The sequence below is a fragment of the Scardinius erythrophthalmus genome, assembly GCF_964197995.2.
Source record: "Scardinius erythrophthalmus genome assembly, chromosome: 20".
Lineage (NCBI taxonomy): Eukaryota > Metazoa > Chordata > Actinopteri > Cypriniformes > Leuciscidae > Scardinius > Scardinius erythrophthalmus.
Genome location: NC_138240.1, coordinates 17,501,937 through 17,527,651, shown reverse-complemented (window position 1 = coordinate 17,527,651; position 25,715 = coordinate 17,501,937). Strand labels below are relative to the sequence as shown.

Below are 25,715 nucleotides of genomic sequence, written 5' to 3'. Positions count from 1 at the left end.
ACAAATTTAACCTTAATGTAAAGTGTTAGGACCAAAATACCTCTAGAAGATGTTTTCAGTGTCACAACATTACACATCAAATACATGTGAGGGGTTTATCGTGCACATTTCTACAGTGTCCCATCGTGACCTTTCCTGACCTTACAGATGTGCCCCGTTTTTCCAAGTTCACACTTAACCTGGGCGTTTAAAGTATGAAAAAGGAAAAAAAAGGAAGTCTATGCCTTTGAAGGACTGCACTTAAACAGCTGGGTCCTAACCTCAAGAGACACAGCGCCTTTGGAATGTATGCATTACTTATGACTAAAGACGAATGCCTTCACACTGCATGAGTACATGTATATGTGAGTGTATTTTCCAGGAAACACAAAGTTGGACTGAAGGAATGAGTCGCCACGGGCCCCCTAAACGGTTCATAACAAGATCCAGTTTTAGGCAAAGTAAAACCCGATGAAAGGATGAATTACTAAAAACACTACAGCAGGAAAAGTCACTGTAAATGTCTCCATTAAAGTAGACTGAAGTCTGGACATCAACAGAGCATTTTTACATCCTTTCCATGAGGTGATTCACGGTGAGAGACGTGCATGTACCTCAGAGTATCTCCTTTGCCAGGCCTCTAGTACGGCAGCTGCTTTGTCCTCATTCCAGTTGATGTGTGAGTCTTCATCGTAGCTCTTCAAGTGCTCGTACATCTGCTTTGGGGTCATGAGTTGGAACATGGTCTGAAGAGCCTGTGCACTTTGAGGAAGAGTGAAAAGAGAACAAAATGTTGAGCTGAATGTATGGTATAAACTGACCAAGCGTTTCATATACAAAAAGTTGTGGTGAAATTAAACGGTCAGCACACAACTTTGTAGTGCGTTGTCCTCTGTGCAATGTGTGGCCCAATTTCAAAACAAATCGCTCGATGGGTTTTGCTCTTTATTGGTTATTTAGCATGCTGTTAAAGCTCAATTTCTTGGGGGAATGAAGTGATAATGGATGCTGCTTAAAAAGAGCAAAAACAGTCTTAACCTTGTCTGTCATTTCTTGGGGATAAAAAATGAAAAGAAGCACTAACATGCTGAAATACAGCGGTCTGTCACTTTGCTCCACAGACGAGCTCAGACTTCTCCAACTGTAGAGTACAGACTCCCTCAAGTGGACTGTCAACCTGCTATTGTTCAATGAACACTTCTTGAATGAAAAAAAACCCTTGACTTTCTCTTTTCAGAAAGCCACAAGGGAGTGAAAAGATTCCTAGAAATCGTAGTGGACGATTCCAGAACCACTTGAGAATATTTTTCCGCCACCACCACTGCAGCGAATTAACATTTTTGGGATTTGCGACAATGTTCTTTCATAATATATGGATGCTGAATTCTGTCCCCACTCAAGACCTAAAGAGGTCTGAAAAAAAAAATTTAAAAAAACATTTCGCTCTTAGAGTAAAAGGTGTGGGCTTCCTCAGTCTGTGGGAATGAATACTAATATGCAGTTTACTAATGATTACAATCTGCCAAGAAACAAAAAACAAACCTCATACTGTACATGTGAGTGTGTAAGAGAGAGGGAAAGACAAATTGATATTTTTTTCCACTGCTATGTAATGCCCAAAAGTTTGCACTGCTAACATATTTAAAGACACACTTTACACGCTTCCATTATTTCCTTTTGCACACCCTCTATGGTTTTCACGATTGTTTATCCCCTTTACAATTAAAATACATTAAGATCAATATATTTCTATGAATGCCATCAGTGTTTAAATCCCAAATTGGTCTCTTACCTTATGAGTTTGCCGCTGTCGTTCTTCTTGGTCCCACCTACGATAAGCTCCTCCTGCCAGTGCATGTACTTTTTGGAAAGCCCATAGCAGCCACCAGTCAGAACATGAGCCACGTCAAAAGGCTTAAGATGATGACAGATCATAAATCAGACACACTCAAGATGCAAAACAACTTTGCTTTAATTATGTATCTTCAGCTATAGCCTATGACTGGGAAAAATTTGCTCTATGCCATCCTTTGTATGCTGAACCCACCCGTGTCATGTTCTTGTTGGGAGCTGACAATGGGCAGTCAGGGTCCGCAGGATTCAGGCAGGGGCGATCCATGTAGCCATGGCCCACCTCTGCTTTGACCAGCATCTCCTCCCAGATGTCCGCCGGATTATTTAGCATCTTCAGCTCAGCAATGAATCCCATCGGATCAAAGTTGGTCCACTGCACTAGGGGTTTGCCACTGTGTGAAAAAAAGAAACCATTTTATTGATGTGGACCTAAGGGGGCATTCACATTACGGCACTCACACATTACAGCCTGAAAGTGTGTTAGATGATGTACAACGGAATTGAATAGAAGGCAGGGTTATAGGCACATTAACTCCCATAGAAAGTTGCTAACATAAACACAGAGTACCCTTGACATGCCTTTTCCACTCCCAAATTTCTTAAGATTAGCCCATTGTTTAAAAACTAACATTGATCTTGTACGTTTCAAAAGATAAACTGTTTTTATAATGCGGCACTCATTGCGGTAAGATTTGCATTTACCAAGGTTGCATGTATTTGATTTGATTTCTTGTTAAATAATTTGTTAAAATAACTTAAATAAACAGTGCATGTTTAACCATGGGTCCCTGCTTATGGGATGTTGGACGTGCTTAAAGTGGTACGGCATAACTACGGGGAGCGGAGGAAGGGTGACTGGATGGAATTCCGAAGGCTTAGGAATTGATGGATGCTGCACGTCACAGCGGTGGCAGCACAAATGTAGTTGGGATTGGATTTCAGCCTGCCTCCATAATAACAGCTTTGAGAAAATGGAATCAATCCGCTCATCTGATCTTTATCCCCTCTAATTATACTGCCGTGCCGGGTGATCCCGCTCAGGGCCTGGCATCTCCCCACAACTAACAGCCCAACGCAGCAGTTTCACAAACCTCCCATACTTTGCTTGCCATCTCGTCTCAGTTGTTTTTTTCAAGACCCTCTTTCTCTTGCTGTGTCTTCACCCGGTCTCCCGTCCCGCCCGTATGTTTGACTCTATCCTCAGACGGCCTTCCTCGGACCGAGTTCACCCTCCCAATTTCCATCACCCATCCACTTCCACCGCTCCGTTGACTGATTCTCTAAGCCTCCCTCTGTCAAACCAGCTCCGCCTTTCTGTCCCTGCACCATCTTTCTCTCATTTCTCCCTCTTGCTTTCATTCTTTCCCTTTTTCTGTATGTGTTTTCTTCTGCTCGCCCCTCTGTCTTTCTCTTCTGGCAGGCCTGCGGTGGTTCAGACCACATTGTATGTGCCTAACCAGGCTTGAGTCATTATTCCAAGTCCCCCAACCAGAACACAGTAAAATCCTTATTTACATCCATGATGGAGGGAAAGAGGGAGGGGGGCAGAAAAACTTTTGCAGACTTGGTGGTTGTCCACTGAGTGTAACTGTTGCAAGGAGCCATCAGCAGCAGAAGTGTGAGGCCTCGAGCGGTCCAACATTACAATGAAGGCCTTCAGAAAACCCCACTGGAGACTGTGAAGCACCACTTAGGCCTGTCATTCGATTAAAATATAGTGATTAATGTAATGTTTTAAAAAAATATTCTTTATGCAACATCCCTATGTACTCGTCTGATTCATGCAAAAACAAAGATAATCTAATTCTCAAACTGAATCAAAATCACAGAACTTGATTCAGTAATAAAATAATCTTTCCTGCACTTCATGGACTTAATCTTACAAGCATAATGCAAATAGTTTTTGACACTTCCATGCTCTGCGCATTCATTTTCCGCTGGTGTTTGCATTAACATTTCTATAAATTATAGCATTTCATGTTGAGCTTCAATGATTATAAAATTTCACCTTACAAAGAGTGCAAATGACTCTACTCTCATTAAACTTCCTGTTTAGGTTTGATTAATAAATAAATTACCCCTAAAGAGGCAATTCATCAAATAAACATGGTAAAATCCACTTTTAACCACCACTCTTAATTGAATTTGAAAACTTTTTCCTTTAAATTTAGTTTGCTTGTTTTTCAGTTTTCAACATGGCTCTATTCACAGGAAGGACATGTCAGCGAAGTGTTTACTGTATGAAAATGGCCTTTCTGGCAAATCAACTTGATTTGCAGAGTCAGACTTGACAGTCAATTACAAGCTCCAATGAAATACAGAAAGTGTGTGTAACTTACGGGAGGTAGACCATTCCTGAATGCAGCTTAGCACCTTCCCAGAAGCAGTCCAGAGGAGTGATGATCAGACATGGGTGCAGATTCTCTATAATCTGAAAAGGTATATGTGCTATTACTTTCACAAGCCTTTTGGTCCTCCTCTGAAGTTCAAATATTTCTACTAAAATGTCATTTTAAAAAGATGAGCATTCTTCCTTACCTGGTCCACATAATTGTTTTCTGTATAAAGTTCTCCTGATTTGTAGCATAAATGTTCCAATTTCCATTGCCTGAAAATGCAACGGTGGAAATTAGATGTACTGTAATTTTGTGCACTACTATGATTGAAAATAAAAAGAAAATTTGAAAGAAATAGTGATCATTTATAGGACTTCATACACATAGGAAAATATACACATTCACAGTTTTAAACCTAAAATTTAAAAAAAGTCCATTGACATACTGTGCGTCAACTACCCAATAATAAAAAAAAAAACTCTGCAGAGGCTGTTGTGCCATTACCTGTTGTACATGTAAACGTGCACTCTGCTGGCCTCTATGGCGGAGTCGAGGTGCTGCTTCAGCGCCTCTACGGTCAGAATGTTAGTACCTTCCTGTCGTGGTGTCTGTATCATGAGCTGAGGACTAAACATGGCCTCCTCTCCGATCTTCTGCCGCGTGTACTTGAGTTCCTGATTCACCCTGCCACCCACTAAGAAAAGGAAATGAAAAGAGATGGAAAAGAAGACTCAGATGAGGTTCTACAACAATTTAGTACTTTTATTTATATGTCTAGGAGCATGAAATGTTGCTTCCAATTCAACAGCTCAATGTCAGAAAATAATTAAAAAGTATAGTACGCTGCTTTTTTGCTGTTGTTGTTATTTTTGTCCACCACCAAATGATCAAATTGGTCCTAACTACATAATTTTTTTAGTAAATTGGTATTGTTTATTTTATTTGTTTTAATTACGAAACAACATAATTACAAGTAAATGTTTTACTTATTTATAATTCATTTCAATAGTTAAACATTTAGATTTTTATTAAAATTTAAATGTATTTTAGGTAAAAGATGACAATGTAATGATGTGGAGTTGAGTGGTTGAGTCAGATGCTAATTCGGATATATTTATTTCATTAAGAGAAACATTAATCAATGCGATTAAATTCATTAAAAACACTGACTCAGAGCCAGTGAAGACAACTAAATAAAAATACACGTTTTCTCTGCATTATTTCGCAGTGCAATCTTTTTAGCTCATCACACTCAATTCACCAAGCTGACAACTTAAATTTATTCATTTATTTACTTGTTTATGAATTTATTACCATCAACAAGCAGTTGAAAAACCTACAAGAAACAGAGAAGCATGATAAAAAGTCACTCAGTGACAAACAATCATAACTTTCACTTCCATCACACAGGGTCAAGCAGAGTCTCACTGTAATCAATCATATCTTCCAGCCTCGATGAAAGGAAAAGCTAACACATGTACAGGCTCCCATCTGTCCTGTTAACTTGACTTCAAAATGCCTTTCAGTGCACCCTTTAACACCTGCAGTCTTCTTCACAGCCTTCAAATCCAGGCTTATGAATTATGAGTGTGTGCGCAAGTGCGTTTGCATGCGCACACGTTTGTGTAAGCGCCTTGGCTTCTTTATTGCATTGGGGCAGTGGAGTCGTTGTGTGGCACACCTAAGCTCCAACAGGAACAGAAAACCCTCACAGCTACAAAAGCAGCCTTTCAAAGCGTCTTGCTGAACACCGTCCAAGTCCGCCTCTCAAAGCTGTCGATTCTTCACGCGCTCTCTACCTGACCTTCGAAAATAGAAGACTTCTCCATTTCCAGGATCAAGCACCCTAGAGAAGCAGGCAACATGGTTCACAAGGACTTCACAGTTACTCTGAACCAGGTAATAATAGAGTCTGGTACAGTCAGGCAATCTGTCAATTCCTTGTAACGTAATCAAGCAAATCATATAATGGTGTGATGTGTTTTGGATGGCAGGTTGCATGATTCTGAAGCTCTTCTGAGATGTTGAAGCAGGGAAGAGGGTTCATTTATGGTCAACTATTTTACTTTGAAGTATTGAAGGTAAATTCAACCATATTTAACTGACCTTTTCAGCCAGAGGAGAGATTCTGAAGACTAGCTTTGCTTGTGTATTACACGAGCAAAGTCACTTGACATGAGTTGTTGCATTACTTTGGCGGCATCAAAAAAGAAGCAATATTGTTCCCTTCAAATGTACGTGCGATTATAACGGGTAAGCACTCTGTGAAGAGAGTCAATGGTTTCTATTTACAACGTGTTTTTGTAGAGTTGAGCTTTGTAGCCAATCACAGACATATCTGTTGAGTGAGTGAACACAATAACAATCAGATGCATTTAAGTTTGGTCAGAATACGCTCAACACCACTCAAAACAGCAGAGTTTTGTTCAGCGCGAGTTCTGCACGCTTGTGAATCCTTTCATTATAACCCAAAAAGTATAAACAAAATGTCAATAATTCATTGCACAGAGTAGGCAGCTTCATTGATTGCAGCTTTGTGTACCTGTCGTTATAATTGACAGCTTCATTATAATGGCAACAATCTTTGCTTGCTTTCTGTATAGGCTATAATAAATATTTTTTCATGCTACTAACTACACATTGCAAAGTTTCTGGATTTAAATGTGCGATTGAACCCGATTGACAGTGATAACCATAGAAATGGCCAGGTCAAATGATCTGTGCATGAAGACTTGGGGCCCTATCTTGCACCCAGCGCAATTGACTTTGTACACCGACGCATGTATCATTCCTATTTTGCAGCCGCGCAAAGCGCGCTTTTCCCTCCACAGAAGCACGTCGCTAAACTAGGGAATGAACTTGCGCTCCCTGGGCGGTTCAGCGCAAAAAAGGAGGCGTGTTCTGGCGCAAACGTTCCTTCATGCTATTTTGCAGGTTTAGAAAACAATTGCGCCACTAACCAGGAAAAAATAGTTTAAAGTCAGTGGCGCGTTGCGCATGTTATTCATATGCTATTTTAAGGGCGCATGCTTGGCCATAATCAATGTAGCGTGAGCACAACGCGCACTTTGATTCTCTCATCTACACAGAAGCAGCAGTTTTCATTTTTGCAAATCAAACATTATTACGATAGATAGATAGATAGATAGATAGATAGATAGATAGATAGATAGATAGATAGATAGATAGATAGATAGATAGATAGATAGATAGATAGATAGATAGATAGATAGATAGATAGACAATTTATTATAAAAGCATACATCTAGCTTACACATTTACCCAAATTATCATACGCCTGTTTAACCGAAGTTAATTTGGGTGGGTTTCTCCATTTCAATGTAACTTCTCTCTTTTACGGCCGTGACGAGAGCGTTGCTCTCCTTGGCTGTGAACCGCTCCTGGCGCGCGCCTGGCAAATCCGCCGTTACAATAGCAATCCGCCATGGAAAAAGCACGTCTGCTCTTAAAGGGAATGTGAGATGACGCTCTGATTGGTTTATTTCATGTTACGCCCAAACCACACCTATGAATAATGAAGCTACTTCAGACCAACCCCTTTTAGATTTGCGTCGGGCGCAAGAGTCATTTATCCCGCCGGGAAAATAGCAACAGCGCCCAAGACCCGCCCACAAAGTTACTTGCGCTTTGCGCTTGATACTTGCGTTTCAGATCGTTAAAATAGGGCCCTTGGAGTGTAAAGTCAAAATAATAGATCTGCCACTTCTATGTAATGTGCAATTTTGTTGTTCATTTTATTACTTATTATTGTTTGTTGTTATTCATTTGATTATATTATTATCTTTTCAAATAAGTCACTCAGTGACTTTTTACATATAGCCTAGATTTACAGATTTTAAATAGATCATAAATCAACAAGTGCTTAGAACTATTTGATGTCTTGAGAGTGATTTTTTTTATTTTTTTTTATGAATAAATAGGATAAGTTAATATTACAAACTGTTTATTTGCATTTATTTAATTTATTTTAGATTTATTGTCAGTACTGGGCTCGCAGTTCACATGGGTAGGGTACTTTGTACTGTGTGTGTGTGTGTGTGTGGGGATGACCGTGTTCATCCACCACCAAAGTCATTTTTGACCCAGGAAAAACCCTGGACATGAACAAAGAAAAATTAAGTCAGAATCATATGTTAGCAATTACCAATGTTTTTCTGAAGAAGTTACACTAGCAGGTTTTAAACAAAGTCCTCTCTCTCCCACCTAGTTGTGTGTGGCAACAAGACTTAAGGCTGATTTATACTTCTGCGTCGGACCTACGCCGGAGTACACTGTAGACTACACGTTGGTTTTCATTTATAGTTCTGCGTCGTTGTCCACGTTGACGTGCAATTATGCAGAGGGAGCATGTGAAACCCAAGGGAGGGGATCTAGCAGACCAATCACAGCACTTGCGTTTGCGTAGAATTGACGCGTTGTTACATTTTTGGAGAGGTGCACGTCAGGGTACGCGCGCTACACAAAGCCTAAGATGTAGCTACGGCGTGAGTTCAACGCAGAAGTATAAATTGGGCTTTAGGCTCTTCACAATTTTTCCACACTCTGAACATGTGAGAATGGTCTCAATTTCACGCAGCATAAGCAAGCATAAAACAACAAAAAATAAAACAATTAGCAACCAATTCAGCTTTTTTTTACTGTTTCCCCCCTCAAAACCACTAAAACTTCAAAAACACAACATGCCTGATAACTAAAGCAAAAAAAAAAATGTCTTTTTCTCATTAACCTACTCGAGCTCTGGAGGAAGGGCTGTGTAAAGCAATCTGTAACAACTTATAAGCTATAATCCAATTTAACAATGGTTTTCAATTCACAAGGCAGACATACGTTGAATATTTTCAAACCATTGTAATTGTATTAAAGTTGAAAATATCCATGCTTTTTTCTAAGGGCAGACCACCCTGCCAGTGAAAAAGGCTAAGAAGGAGGGAAATGTCTAGAAGCATTCTGAGAAAGCAATAGATTTCTTTTTTCCTGGGCCCAAATGTACATCTGATCTTGTTTTGGGGCATGTTTATAATATCCCTCATTAATTGCAGCTTCAAGCGAGCCTGAGCTTTACTTCAACATGATTATTGGGACCAGGCTGATTATATCCCTAACAAGCTTAGCATGTTCCTGATTTTGAGGCCCTGGGATCACCAACATGTTTTGGAGATGAAACAGCCTCAGATGTCAGCTTTCAATCAGAAAAGTCTCCACTCTGGATTACCATGCATTGGGTCACCTACATGTTATGAATGGCTCCTCTGATGTATGTCCTACAGAGGCAACAGGAAGGAACTATAACAATGCATGTCACTCACTTCACAGAGAAAGACTTCAATATTGCTGGAAACGTCATATTATGACCTGAACTCTGGAGAATTCAACACCCCTCCAGAGATGCATAGGTTCTGGGGTCACAAATGGCCTTGCCTCAGGTGTGAAATTAACACCAAAAGAAAATGTGAACGAGAAAGAATGACAGAGAACAAGAGGTGAATTCATTCAAACATGACTGCAGGTGTGTTTTATGGTCTTTTAAAAAACAGCATGATTGTCTAATCCTGTGCATCAAAACTATAAAAACTAAAAGCCCATAAACTGTATCGACATGGACAGGTGTAGATATATTCCTGGGAGATTAAGGCCGTTTTCACACCTGGCTTGTTTGGAGCATTTGTTTCGGAACCTGGTGTGGTTTCTCCCTTCTTTTTGTTTAGGCAAATATGAATACAGCAAACGCGCTTGGATTCACACCTAAATGAGGTGGTCTCGGCCCGATTGAAAACAAACTCTGGGGCGGTTCGGTTGAGGTGAGAAAGTAATCTGCCCCAATGGACCAATGAACCAAGTGGTGGTATCATAATTTAGAAGAGGAAATGTATTATATAAAAAGCAACATCTAATTATGTGAGTGAGCACACTAGTTAAAGCAGTTGACAACCAAAGAGAGCCTCTTCATCTTAAAATATTGTCTACTTCATGCATTGCAAGAATGCGGTCCTGACGAAGCCTTGTGAAAAACAATTATCGAATATGCATTAATCAATTGAAAAAAATCAAGGTTGGGAAACTTGGGAATCGAGAACCAGTGCATATTCCGTTATTACTCTTTTTAACAAACCAGTCAAAAAAATCTCATGAATCAAACTTGAACTCATGAGTTATCTATTGGAATTAATCTAACAACTCACTTTCTGAATCAGAGTGGATCTTGAATCACAAGTCATATCTAACTCAATATGAGAGTATATATGACAATGTAAAGTATACACATTCAAAACAAATATTTGTTGTAATAAAAAGTTATTTTTCTCATCACACAAAAAAAAAATGAATAGATTAAATGGACTGGAACCTGAGCCAGAACTATTAATCTTCTCATAACTATCCTTAAAAACAACAGTGTTATTCACATAATAATGATAATAATAGGAATTCATAATTAATAATAAAAAATCTTAATTATAATGATAATTATTATAAATAATAATTATGATTTTTAAAATAATAATATATGATTTCTAGAAATGATCTCTATGAAAATCAGAATCAGCTCTGTTTATCTGATGAAATGTTCCCCAAGAAAAGCTGTAATAAAGCAGCTTATTATTTGTATATTACACATGTAAGCAAAAAAGACATAACATTAAAGCTAGGTGTGGTTTTATAAAGGCTAGCAACTTTCAAGATATCTTTGAAAGCATTAGATCCCATCCTCCCTTCAGAGTGTCTCCAAAGCCACTCCTCCAAAACACATGAGCCGGAGAGTCTGCAAAGCATCACATGTCTCAAAGCACATAACATTACAATAATAATGAACGTAAACAACTTAGAGAGTTCTGGCTTGTACCACCTGACTGCTGCAGTATCATTTCGCCGTTGATAGTGTTGCCACAGAAATGCATAAATCCGAGTCTGAGGACATGAACAGCTCCGGGAACGCCACATGTTGCCATCTCGATATCACAGTAAATACAACATGGCATGAACGCTATGCTTTAACCAGGTATTAAAAATGCTCAAATGTGCAGCAGCTGAGACACCTATAAACAAATCAGATAATCACTTTCACTAACTAATATGTAGGTACTTTAGACAGCAGAGAGGACTTTACATGTAAAACCAAAACCATCCATATTGTCTAACCCACAGGTATGCAAGGGGTGCAGCAGGAAAGCCAGTGAATCTGGTGTGCATGTCAGTGTGTGTTGGTGCCTCCACTGGGCCCATTCAGTTTGTTGCATAACATTAACCCTTGAACCTCCCTTTCACAAACAGGGGGAGCTGCCATTGCAAGGACTCTCCCATTGCCCAGAGTTTTCAAGCGCATTACTATTCTCGCCATTCAGCTGCAGAGTGGCTTTTGAGTGGCCTGTTTCTGAGGGGTGTGAGGGGTTTGGTACAAAAGAAACATCCCACCCACACCCCCCCTCCCCCCTCCACCACAGCCAAAACCACTGCACCCAACCCGATCATGACATAACTCCACACTACTGCAAGCTCCCCTACCACCCACCACTTCATCCCGCCGACTACGCCAATCACTCGGCTGGAGGGCCGGGAAGAACGGTTGCTGGGGTCGCTGCGTGATGCGATGCTGTGGCTTATGGCAGCTTTTTTAGATTGGGGGGGGGGGGGTGCTGTGTGTGGCAATGCCGGCACAGGGAGGAACTTTTTATGACTGTGTTGCGGGCGGGATTAGCTGGATTAGACTCCAACTCAGAGAGACCCCCTGTGGTCGCACGGAAGTTTCTGCACAGGGTCATAGCGGCATGAACTCTCTCCCTCGCACAACGTGCACAAATCCAGGCACAAACTGTAGCGCACCACAAACGGCCTCATCAACGACGCACCAGTTTCGACATACCGCTGACTGCTAAGCTCACATCTAAACCAGAAAGCTGCCTTCAAAGTATTTATTACATTTCGTTTGGGCTGAAGAAAAATAATACCGCCATTTCTAGACGTCAGTTTTAATAGCAATAAAATTAGGTAGCATACCCACAAATAGAGCAAAGTCCTGCAGTGGCTCCATACATTGACCTTCACCATGCACTTATCCACCTTTCGCAGAGGAGATACGATGGGTGGGAAAGAGGGAAAGTGAAAGTGAGAGAAAAAGAAAAAGTGAGGGAGAGAGAGAGTCCCTGACCCGCAGCTGTAGCACAATGCCCCCAAGCAGCCTGTTCGACCCCTGACACAAATTTTACACCGCAGCTGCCATTTACTCCACACCGCATTACCATATGTATGGCCAGCTCTCCTCTAATTATGCTAATCACCTGTCCAGATCTGCTCCGCGAAAAATGGATGTATTTAGCAGTCCGCTGCCTACAAATACAGCTTACTGCAATCCAGAGATGTACATTCAGAGGGGCCTGAATGGGTAGATTTTTCCACGTTGCTGGCTTCATTCAAGTCCCTTGCCTTAAGAAAAAACTATTCAAATGAACTGGATCGCACTGCAACAAAAAGCATTAGGAAAAGTGTGTGTGTGTTTGTGTGTGTGTGTGTGTGTGAGTTTGTGCACACTTGAGGTTGGGGGATCAGTGTGCACACCTACCCAAACATTCGGTGAGCTCCAGCAAAATAAGATATCACTGGGACATTTCCAGTTAGTCAGGGTTTTAAAATAAATAATCGCTTATTATAACATGACTCTCTGGAATACTGGTGTCTGATTGGCTGATTACAGGTGTCTGCAGTCAAAAAAATTGATAAAAATAATCCAAGTTGGCTAACATAATAAGTAGGGTTGGGAACGAGAATCGGTTCTTATCCAGAACCGTTTGTGTTTTTTAAAAATACCGGAACCGTGCGAAATTCCGAAGTTTCGGTTCCAAAAACGGTTCTGGGTGAATAGCTGGAAGCTTATCCTTTAATAGAATATGAATATTCTCATGAATATTAAAATAGTAATGAATGCACTGTAAAGCCCTTGCGCTACTCTCTCAGAGAGAGAGTGTAAAGACAGTAGAGCTGCACGATTAATCTTTAAAAGATCTCGATTCAAACACCCACAGGATCTTATTCCTAAATGACAAAAACTTCACACAGGAACATTCAAATCTGTTTGCGCTGTCGCTGACCCAGAAAGGGCAGTTGTCAATATATATGAAACAGCTTTACTGTCACAGTGTTTTCAACCACACAGTATTTTGTGTTCAGAATTTACAAATTTTATATAATGAGCAAGAACATCATGAATGCCTTGTTTCAAACCGTGTTTTCGTCTTATCCTGAATCACTACGGTAAAGCTGCGTTCACACTACACGCGACCAAGCGACGCGATACCATTCATTTTCAATGGGGAGCGGGCGACTTCCGGCGACACGCGCGGTCGCGACCGTTGGCGACTGGATAGGGCGTGTCTGGCGACGCGACAAAGTTGAGAAATGTTTAACTTTATGCAAATGAAGAGCGACTTTCGCGAGCGACAACCAATAGGAGTGAAGTCAGTGGAGCAGACGTGATCCGTCACTCTTCAGTGCAACGTCTGACCGAGGCAAGATGAATGAGAAGTTTATTTTAGCAGTCAGAAACTGTCCAATAATTTATGATATGTCTCTGTGTACATACAGTAGTACTCGTCGTGCTGACTCCGAGCCCGAATGGTTTTGTGAACTCAGAAAGACCACTATTTGCCCTTTTTCTGCAGTTAAATAGCCGCGATAGCACAGGGCACTCACTGTTTCTCATTCATCTTTAATATTATGCATTTTATGTACTGATCCCATTTATATTTAGACTTTTCCTTCCAAAATGTTAGCTTGTAGCGGCAAGAAAACAGATTTGTTGTCTACAACACGTAACATCCGTGAATGTCACTCACAAACTTTACCTAGGCAACCAGAAGTGAGAACGCCCACTAACGACCTCATCGCCAGCCACTGGCGACATGCAGCGATAAACTCGCTTGTAGTGTGAACGGGGCTTAAGCCTGTAATAAGTGTTTACACCGCTGAGGAGTATCCCAGTACCTGCGTGACTCGTCATAGACATATACAGAGAGAAATAGCTCCGGCTACAATGTTCTTCCGCAAGACGCATGCAGTTGTTTATTAACCGCTAGAGCGCCGATTCATCCAGTAATGAAATAAGTGAAGTCTTTATGAATCAATCATTCAAACCGATTTAAAAAAAAATTATGTTTCACCTGCCTGGATCATACTGTACATGTGTGTTCAAGCATATTATACCCTTTCTGAGAGGTTATTCTCCACTGCTGAAGATACAATAAGCTAGGAGAGGTCCCAAATTCTCCTAGAAAATGCAGAAATGTTTATTTTCCATCAGAAAAATGAATTATTTTTGCATTAATTGCTACATAACATGTTGAATTTGTTGACATTACCAGTCTGTTAAACTCATTTGACAAGTATAAGAAATAAACACATAAAGGATTGTGCATTTTTCCCTTACTACTAGTTTTTATTAGTTGTTTTAAATCATTTTTATTGAATGGGAACCGGAACCAGAATCGGAATCGTTTGGTGGAACCGGAAAATTTCTTACGATTCCCAACCCTAATAATAAGTGTACTCAAATCAATAATATGCAAAAAGCTGCAACAGATGCATTTCTACTATGGTTTTACATTCACATGCAAACCAATTTTATCAGCCTAAAAACACTCGACAGAGATCAATTTCCTTTCCTTGGTTGCCGCTAAAGCAAAATATCGAACACTTCTTGCAGGTTAACTAGGCTTTAAATGCATGTTTTAAGGCAAGTTTAAATGTTCACTACAAGTTTACTAAACTGTTCCCAAAGAACAAGAAGGAAACTGGTCAAGATGTAGGCTGAACTTCGTAGTATCTTGGCCCATTAACCGAAGCAGCAGATTGCAGAAAAACGGCCGCTCTAACCAAAACACAAATAACACTTCAGCTACTACGCTCCCCTCCCCCTCTCACTCTCTTTCGCTGAACTCCTCCGCCCCTCGGCCACAGAGACAGGGAGGGTGGAGAGGGGGAGGGCCAGACCACCCGGCATCCATGGCAGGACTCAGTGTTTACATTGCTGCGCTTCACTCTGTAATACATCTGGCATCCCAGGGATGGACTCCCAAGTGAAGGGGGAGGAGGGGGGTGTCCGTGTGAGGAGCGGAGAACGGGGGGGGGGGAATGAAGGGCAGTGAAAGCTTTCGGAAGAAAAGAGAGGGGAAGGGGAGTAGGAGAGAGCGAGAGAGAGAAAGCATGAGTCTTTTCCGTCATTTTGGTGTCTCTGTTTTTTGAATAACACGGAGTGGAGGTATGCAGAATATAAACACAGGAATTGGAGAGCTGTCAGGATGCTGGTTGTGGATGGGAGTTGCTCCATTCGTATCTGTCTTCCGCACACTTGCGTCAGTTTTAAAACTGTTGAGGCTGCCGCTGGAGAAATCATGATTTATAGACAGTGTAAAATACGAAAATCAAACATATGTTAAGCAACTGCAAAGTATTAAACAAACAGTTTTAATCTTCACGCTATTTGTGCTACAGACATGAATGTCACCTCAAATTGAGTGGAAGGTTTAGAAGAGGTGCACTTTTAGTTATCAGCTTTCACTTGGTGGAGAAAACAGGCAAAATTCCCATAATTACAATTGAGAAAGGGCCAAATCTAGGGACAGTCAAGCGCCAAAATACGATAATCAGCGGAATTTGCTACATTGTAAACTGCTTTGTCATGCAAGTTGTCCTGCACTGTATGTGCTACTGACATGAATAGGCCCCTCAAACTGTATGAATTGTTTAAAATACAATGCAGTTTTACTTTTCTAAGCAATCAGACATACAACTTTCACCTGGTGGAGAAAACAGGCAAAAATCTCAGTTACATTTGAGAAAGAAGCCATTTCTATGAACGAGAATATTACAGTATCCACTAGGGATGTGCAAGACTATTCGACTAGTCGATTAAACAATACTGCTGTGCTGATAGTCGACTTGGAAATACAAGCCTAGTTGTTTACATTTTTTTTTTCTTTTTTGCATATTTAATGTTTTGCTTTATATTTTTACAAAGGCTACATTTAAATGACTGTTATGTTAATGATATATTTTAAAATAAATATATTATTTCAAAAAGTGTACATCTGGAGTTTTTTTTTTTTTTTTTTTCTCCGATTTTGCATGTGTTGGTTTCACTAGCTCAGAGTAGTAGTGGGCTATATACTGGTAGTAGACACGATTAACCGGTAGAAATTTGTCAACCGGTAGAGATTGTGGACTATCGTCTCTATCGCGGTTACGCTCATGTGACTTTGCTGTGCTGCACGGTAACGAAAGCTTGTCGTTTATATGCGTTTTTAAACGATGCGGTTTAAAAACATGTTATTTTATAACGTTAAAGTGCAATTAGCAGCGAAATACAACTCATTTAAGTATATGCACGCGCTCTCAGAGAGACTGTTTCTCAGCGCTGACTGAGAGACGAGCGCACATTAATAAAGCGAGTGAGAACTGAACTAAATGCTTTTTGCCGCCTTATTGGGCTTGGACGACTGAATACACAAACCTAAGTGTCAAAGTGACCATGTAGCCTATTTGCAAGTAAACACAGTAATTTCTGTCTTAAGTGAATGTAATTAGTTGAGAAGTCTATGGTTGAGAAAGATAACGCATGGGACGGGTATAATGGATCCGTGCAGTCGGTCTTAAAGTGACAGCATCCAAATTTACCTGCTGTCATTATTAATGCTAATCAAATAACAAATAAGAGAAAATCTCTCACTGCACCTCGACTGAATCACTTTTGTAAATGTAATAAGAAATGTATATTTAATTTAAACAATAAAGTCTACGTATTGCTTTTTTATGTGATTATACATTTTATGTAGTATTTATAATCTAGTGCTTGAGGTTTTTCAGTTAGGTCTATTTCATTTGTGTCTTTGTTCTATTGTAGTTTGTTTTCCAATATGCTTGTAATTAGTTTGTTTATCACTGTTAATTTGTCTTCAGTAAGCTTGAGAGGTTTTTTTTTTAACTTAGGCTAGTATTAGTTTTTTGTGATATTGAAAATGATGATTCATGAGCAATTTCAATGATTAAACCTTATTTAAAGCAAAAATAACTATATTGTGATATATATCCTTATCGTGAAATAAAATTACTCATATCTTGATAAAAGATTTTGGTCATATCGCCCACCCCTAGTTCTCTGCATACATCCCTTACAGTTCAGCCATGTGTGTCCAAGCCTTCCTGAGCACATCTAAACAGGGAGAATTCCACTAGATCCTACTCTCTTCACCACAATGCAGGAAGGTCACATTCTTCAGCTACTTCCTTCATAGTAGAAGAGAACTTCTTATAACATGAACTGCAGGTTATACACTCCTACACACTGCTAACTCTTAATCATCCTCATGTTTTCACTGGAAAACCAAAAGTGATTTGTCAATATGTCCACACCTGTTGAATGTAAAGGCATTCTCAGTCGACACTTTATTTCCAAATGAATACATATGAAAAGAGCATAATAAAATGGCTCTCGTCATAAAACACTGAGTGAAAAATTTGATAAAGTTAACACAAAACTCAAATTTGCACAAAAAGGACAAAAGACCAACAAATACATCAAGCGAGAATGAAATAAACCCAAGTTACATGTCTTCCATAATACCCAGATTTACTGCACATTGATCACTGATCTAATAAATTTACACTGCCCCCTGCTGGGTGTGTAAAAACATCTTGCTGGTTAAATTAATCATTAAATGCCTTTAAATCGATCTAGCTCTTCTTCCACAGGAGGGCTAGAATAGTAAACCTTCTCTCATCATGGTTGGCGTTAGCTGGAACCCCTCACTCTGCACCCGGGTCATGTAGCCAGGATCCGATGAGCTTTTAAATAGCGGAGTCTCCACTCGATGACCTCAGGTCCTGAGGGACACAGCCTTGTGGCCCCGAGCCTCATGCTACTCCTCCTACCCCCTGCACGAGAGAATGGGACAACCCGAACCCTGATATTTCAATGATTTCACTGCGAGAGCGGTCCTTCTCAAAAGCGGCCAGGAGGGGAAGGCGTACAGGAAGGCGAATGTTTACGTGAAGCTGTTTTAATTAAATTCAGGCGGTTCTGGTATTTTCTTAAAAAAAAAAAAAAAAAAACTTGGAGCCTGTGATCTTGAAAAGCAAAAAAGATGGCAACTCATTTTATCTGCAACTCTAAAAAAAAGCTATGCAATAACAGCTAATTTGCTTAAAAAGCCATTATTTTGAGTTTATATACATTTATATACACACACACTTAAATATTTTTTTTTCTCTTTCTGCACAATATCTGACCTCAAGAAGTCTGCTAGAGGTCCACAAGTCTCCACAACTTCAAAAATTAGAGTCCAAAACATCAAAGCTACATTCATATCAGATCAGTGAGAGGATACAGCCAGTGAATCGAAAAGCTATGGCAACATTATCTACATCAATCACGTAACGCTGAAAATCTGTAGAGCAACCAAACAAATTATAATGGTTGGAGCGTAACAGCCCTCAATGGCAAGTGATGAAAGCCAACATGAGATCACACTGAATCCCATTCAAGCTGAAATTCAGGGAGAGTAAGAGACACAGCTTCAACGAAGGGTCATTTGGAGGTCGCTAGCAAAAGACTGTTCCAAACGAAACATAAACATGCATCTTAATGGACGCTGGGCCGACATCTCCCAGCGCAGGACCTGGCCAACCAGAACTAATCTATCCCTCAGCTGTGGAGTTTAATCTAAACAAACAGGTCTCGATGTTACTGCATCTGGAAGCTGTCATGTGCTTCGACATGGGAACAACTGAGGTGTGAGTGAGTGTGTGTCCAGCAACCGACTGTCATACTTCATCTGCAAACCTCCTGCACTTTTTGGAAAGGAAATGTGGAAGTGAGCAACAAAAATAAAGCCCTGAAGAGAGAGAGGATAAAGCTCTGGGTAAGGTGTTTGTGATAAGGTTCACATTCAATTTAACAAAAATGACTTTAATGTTGAGAATAATTACTAAAGATTACTGACACTCAGCTTAAGTATTTACGTAAAATACCAAGCATTACCGCAAACACTTTTCTCTAACTGAGGGGTAGACTGAGGTTTTAGGGTCTAGGTTGCTAATACACCCGCTCCATTATAGTAGCCTAAGCAATAACTTAAGCTGCTCCAGGGGAACTGGAACTATAGTGTAAGGTGCACTGGGTGAAAAAAAAGTGTCTGCTAAAGGACAAATTAGTAAAGTAAAAGAAAATAGACCAAATTTATTTGTATTACCTTCTCTAGTTTATTTCAAAAATGCAGAAAAAACTGTTAAAAAATTAAATGTAACGCTTCAATGGGCAGGAACATACAAATACCTCAAAACACCTTTTATGCAATTGACATAGTATATAAATATGTGTGTGTGTGTGTGTGTGTGTGTGTGTGTGTGTGTGTGTGTGTGTGTGTTGATGTCACAAAATTGATGTCAAGAGGGGATATCTGTTTTTAATGAAAAATTCAAAGTAAACCATCAAAATATATTTTAAAAAATATATATATATTTTTATGAGGGAAGAACAAAACACTAAACTTAGTCAAAATATTTACAAATATTACAACAAAATTATTTGGTAAAAAAGGCAAGCTATAGTTTTATTTTACTATGCAAAAAAATGCATAGAAAAACAAAAAGTTTGCAGGAAAAATCATACATTAACAACATAGGCAGTCATTAATATTTTGTAATTTGTTGGTTCTCTTTTGTTTTTGCATGTGTTAAATAATAAATTCTTTGTAGAAAGTGTGGCGAAAAATTATATCCATACAATTTTGGTCTCTTTATTTGATATAAATGATATTATATATTTGATTTTAATAATATTTGAATACAAGTCTTAATATGTAAATTTCCCTAGAACAGACATCACTTTACATATTAGTCGTGGGTAATTTTATTTGCTATATTTAGTTTTAATTTAAAGCCATGAAGTGGCAAACAGACTCAAAAGTAGCCTAATTTACAGTATAAAAACAATATAACAGTCATATTATACTAAATATGAGATCAATTAGTGTAAAAATCACTTGTTTTATATGAAGTAATATTGTTTTATGAGGGCTAACTTAAAAAAAAAAAGTCACATGACAGGAAATATCTTACTAGGTTCGGTCAATTATCGTGACAATGGCCACCTATCATAATAGGAACAGGTCAACTGGTCAAAATGGTGTAACTAATTACAGAATAAACAGCTCACCCAATCAGACATCACAAATTTCAACTTGAAATGAATTTAAACAATAATCTACAACTAAATAAAAACTAAAAATGCGAAGATTGTTAATATAAATACACATTATTATACTAGCAGTTTGTTAAGAGTGTAAAGTAAACAGTGTTCAATGTTTACACAGTGTTCGGTTAAAAAGGACATCAAGTGGAAATGCAAAAAAAAAAAAAAAAAAAGGAAACACTGAGAGGCAACTGTCTCACTTCATAAATCTACCACACACCACTGACTTTAATTTCAGTCCTGGATGGACAGAACATGGCGTGTGTATTTACAGTCCAAAAACACACTGAAAGCCAATTTATCCAATTAAAATAACTCAATATAAAAATGCCTGTTAAATCAATTATAAGGTAACCTCTTATATCATCTGTGGTCATATCAAAGGTTCTTTAAACTGCAGGAATGTAGATCAAAGCAGAAAGGCCTATTCGCCCCTCCCCCCTTCAAAAATCACCACCCACACTACGGCCCCAACATCTCACAATTGACTTATTCATAAAATAAAAACAATTCTCTTTCAAACTCTATTCAAACCGCCAAAGAGCTGTAGTCTGTGTCGGGTCTGAGTGCACGTTTCTGCCTGTAGTTCGCTCGGTTCCTGCTGGAACTCTGAGACAAATCTTTTTGGAAAGTTGAACGCTGTCCAAAACAGGACCACACACAGGCTCTGTGAGCAGCACGGATCAGATTCAACTGCTGGAGGCAGACACTCACACACACACACACACACACACACACACACACACACTACTCGCACACACTCACAAAATGGCGGCTATTTGTGTTAAAAAAACACTCACATTGCTTTCTAAATCAAGTATCCACTGATGTATCGAACTTGGAAACAATCGGCGGGCGCGCGCACGCTATAACGTTCCATAAGCAAACTGCATTCGTGCGCGCGAGGCAAATTCGAAGCGAAAAACCTTCTTATCACGTTTAATCTGGATTTCTGCCAGACGTCAATACAATAAACAATTCCTTCAGCTTACATGACAGACCCCCCACACCACACCCACTGCTTCAGGTCTGCCTTTAGATTACACTTGAGGGGAAAACGTATTAGAAAGACTTAAGTACAAGGAAAACAGCTTCTTACCTTCTACCCAGAGTTTCTCCACATCCGTCTCCAGATTAGCTGCCCTTAGGCCAACAGCAAAAGCTCCGAATATTAAAAGGCCCACAACTAAAAACTTTCCGCAGTTCTTTTGTATGTAACAGCCAAGTTTAAACAAGAGTCTTTGAAACTTTGCTCTCAACCACAGCGGCGCTTTCCTCCCAGTCGCCTTTCCCTACAAGACAAGAGAGAGCAAATATTAAACTCGCATCACCTTCTTAAACAGATAAACTAAATTCCGTAGATACTTATTCATAATTTTTCGATTAAATGCGGTAAATAAACTAAATTGGCACTTAGTGGGCTTCATTAAGTCTAGTATCAGGAAAAACCTACTTTCTTTTCAAGTAATTACTTGAAATGTATTAAACAATTAAGATTATGTATAACACCACTCATAAGGTCTTAAAAGTACCCCCTCCATCCACTTTCAAGCACTGCTTCTATGGCAAGCCATTTTAACATTTATTCTATCATTATAGCAAGCACTTATTTTTACTACTAGTTACTAGCTGCATCATTTTTACTACTAGTTTACTACTATTGCAAGTAGTAGTGACTAGTATCTTTTTCAATGTCACTAGATGTATCTTTTTATTAGATACCAGTAGTACAACTTATTTACAACTAGTCACTAGCAATAACTATTTTGTTGTGGTGGGAAATTTGAATTATCTCATGTTGTTCAGATATCAACTTCAGAATAGTATATATTCCAGTCTAACTTGTAATTATTCATTAGAATATAATACATTTTCTTTAGATACTACCATCTATTCCAGTTTTCCTACTAATTAAACACACACTAAAACATATTTAATAGACACTAGTGTGTATTCAAGTTGCTATACTAGAATCATTCATAATCTTACCAGTAAAAGATTATAATTAAAATATAGAGCAGCCATTCTGACTGGTCAGTCATTACATAGAAAAAAAAGTTGTAACTAGTCTTAGAATGTTATAAGAATTACAGGTGTTGTATAAATATGTGCTAAAACTGGTACACTGTAAAAAAAGAAAAAAGAAAGAAAAAAAGTGCTGCCTTAAACATTTAAGTACAATCAACTTGGATGTTTAAGTTAAATTACATTAAACTGACTTAAAAAAAATGTTGAAGATTTTATAACTTATAAAAAAATGTAATGTAAATGCTTAACTTATTTTGACAAGTTAAAGCAGTGTAAAAACATGTTGTCATATAATTCCATATAATGTGCATATACCACATTAAAATAATAGTTCATATTTGAACCACAGATCCTCAAAGAATTCAATGGCAAATATTCAATTTGCTACCAGTAAAAACAGAAAAGTTATTTGTCATTATTGGTTTTGTGACTAGGAATAATAATTATTATATAAGTCTAAGACATAGTTATTACTAATGAAACTATTTAAAAAAAAGTTTTATTATATAATAATAATATTTGCTCACAAAAAAATAAATACTACTTGGTTCTAATGAATAAATGTTAAAACAGCTTTCCATACTACTTGTAGCCTACTATTCTCTCGGCATTCAAAGAGCATAATTCAAATGAGTTTATTGTCCCACGCATAAACTAGACGTTAAACTGAGTATGACTGCAGTGTGACAGATTGCATCCTTTGGACACTGTACCAGGGAAACAGGTTACAATGTCCAAAGTCATGTAGGTAATATCGGAGATGCACGTGGGTCGCATAGCTGAAGGGACGCGATGTGATGTGATTTGGGAAGTGCTGCAGCCATCACAGAGGGAGTTACGACAATATTTGTGAACGGAAGAGGGCAGCCACATGGATCGTGCCTGAGCAGTGCGGGACGAAAACGACTCCGTGTGTAGATCCTATCTGAGGGGGCTTCAATCAGTCGGATAGGGCCAACATCACCAAGACCCTTCGCTTTACTTTCAGAGCTCAGCTTCACGTCTGACAGTTGTGTTTACGATTAATGTATCGGGACAGATGCACATAACGGTGAACAAACGAAGCGGCTACAGGTTGCCTCGCGCACAGACCCCCCCATCGGCGCCGTGGCTATCCCGTTACCTAGCGACTTGACTAAGTTGAGCACTTTGTCAGAGATTCCCGACAAAGTCCAAATGCAAACAGGGCAAACATAAAAGCACCTCTGATATCTGCTCCAATGCAAAGGCAGCATCGCAATAGCTCGGTCGCTGCAAATACTCCAAATCCGCCGCGGCGGTCCGATAGTTGCCCCTATTTCTCCGTGTTAACCTCGGCCGATCGGGGTCTCTGTTTTCCTGCTCGGAGGAGACATTAACAGCCGAGGCCATGTTGCAAAGTCTGCGCCGAACGTCTCGTTATCCGCGCTAGTGTATTTCCCCGCGAGCGTTTAGTGATATCCGAAGAAAACCAAGTTTGTCTCTCGTTGATCCCAGATCCGCGAAGCACTTCATACTCCTGTTTGAGACGGCGAGTCAGAGTCTGCGCCTTCCATTCCAACATTTCGCGAATCTGGAGGTCTCCAACAATTCCCCACTTTCACGCCGTCCGCTGGAAAGTCCGCGATATCAGAAGGCGAAGTGGAAGATGCTGTGGAAACGTCGATCTCTCGGTGGCTGAAGCATTCTGTGATCTATGGGGTCCCTCCTCAGGCCGCGCGACAAGGCGATCTCTGAGAGATTCAATAGATGTGAAAAAAGATCACTCTCCATTCGGAGAAGGGGAGGAGGGCGTGGCGAAGACCTCTCGAAATCCCGCCTCCGGGGCTGTCAGATGGCCGGGGTTCCTGGGCTCTGATTGGTTCCAGAAGGGCAAAAATTACTCAGCAAACACGACTATTATTAGCTGCTTAGCAACAGCTCACCAAAGTAGAGGGACCACCCAAGCCGCGAGCCCTCGTGTGTGCATCTCAAACTTCAGGGGAGTCTTAAAGAAGCAAAGCACTCTTTCTTGCAGGACTCACTCGAAGCGCTGGGTCCAACTCAACTCAACTCAACTCGAGACTCGGCGTCCAGACAAACGCATGGAGAAAACTGCTGAAGCAGGGGAGAACGGACTCTTTCTTTCTTTCTTTCTTTCTTTCTTTCTTTCTTTCTTTCTTTCTTTCTTTCTTTCTTTCTTTCTTTCTTTCTTTCTTTCTTTCTTTCTTTCTTTCTTTCTTTCTTTCTATGGATGATATTATTTCTTTTAAACTAAAAAGGAGCATTGTGTTCAGTCTTTGAAGATGAATTGCTTTTCACACATTTCCTGTAGCCTAATTCTATTTGTACTTTTCTATGAGATTATTTATATTTTGTAAACAGTGTTTTTGGAAATTTGTAATAAAGAGCATTTTAAATTCAAAATCTTTCTTTATTTCATATGGTTTTCTTTCTTAATTTTTTCTTTCTTTCTTTCTTTCTTTCTTTCTTTCTTTCTTTCTTTCTTTCTTTCTTTCTTTCTTTCTATGGATGATATTATTTATTTTAAACTAAAAAGGATTATTTTCTTCAGTGTTTTAAGATGAATTGCTTTTCACACATATCCTGTAATTCTATACTTTTCTATGAGATTATTTATATTTTGTAAACAGTGTTTTTGGAAACCATTTCATATGGTTTTCTTTCTTAATTTTCTCTTTCTTTCTTTCTTTCTTTCTTTCTTTCTTTCTTTCTTTCTTTCTTTCTTTCTTTCTTTCTTTCTTTCTTTCTTTCTTTTTTATTTGGTTTTCTTGTTAATTCATTTTCTATAAGTTGTAGTTGTAAGTATAGTAGTGCCAGTTTTAAGTTACAGGGCAATGGAAAAATGCAATTTTATAGTTTTGTACCAGTCTGTGCCAAAACATGGGAATTGCTTGTCTTGTTGCCCTTTTTTCATCAAGAATTATGCAAACATTACATAGGTTTTATACTATGCATATCACACATCCAAAAATAGTTAATGACTATTGAGAATGAAAAATCTGTCCTGTACCAAGCCGCAGTGATGCTCTGCAATACATCATGATTAGTTTTCCTTCATAAACATAAGCAGTCGTGGCTTAATAATTAGAGTCAGACTAAACCAAAGGTTACAGGTTCGATTCTCAATACCGGAAGGAAATGACTTGAGCAGTGTGTGTGTGTGTGTGTGTGTGTGTGTGTGTGTGTGTGTGTGTGTGTGTGTGTGTGTGTGTGTGTGTGTGTGTGTGTGTGTGTGTGTGTGTGTGTGTGTGTGTGTGTGTGTGTGTGTGTTCACTACTCACTAC

General features: G+C 39.2%; 1 protein-coding gene across 1 annotated transcript in view; it reads right to left on the bottom strand.

Annotated features, from left to right (window-relative positions):
• The window catches only part of ptch1 (patched 1), a 59,903-nt gene extending 35,745 nt beyond the window's left edge, over positions 1-24,158 (bottom strand). Inside the window, 8 exon segments of the mRNA XM_081349508.1 lie at positions 594-741; positions 1,772-1,893; positions 2,027-2,225; positions 4,173-4,264; positions 4,372-4,441; positions 4,674-4,863; positions 21,521-21,713; positions 23,653-24,158. Coding sequence (XP_081205634.1) covers positions 594-741; positions 1,772-1,893; positions 2,027-2,225; positions 4,173-4,264; positions 4,372-4,441; positions 4,674-4,863; positions 21,521-21,713; positions 23,653-23,820 — 1,182 coding nt within the window. The 5' untranslated portion in view covers positions 23,821-24,158.
• Positions 24,159-25,715: the final 1,557 nt, after the last annotated feature.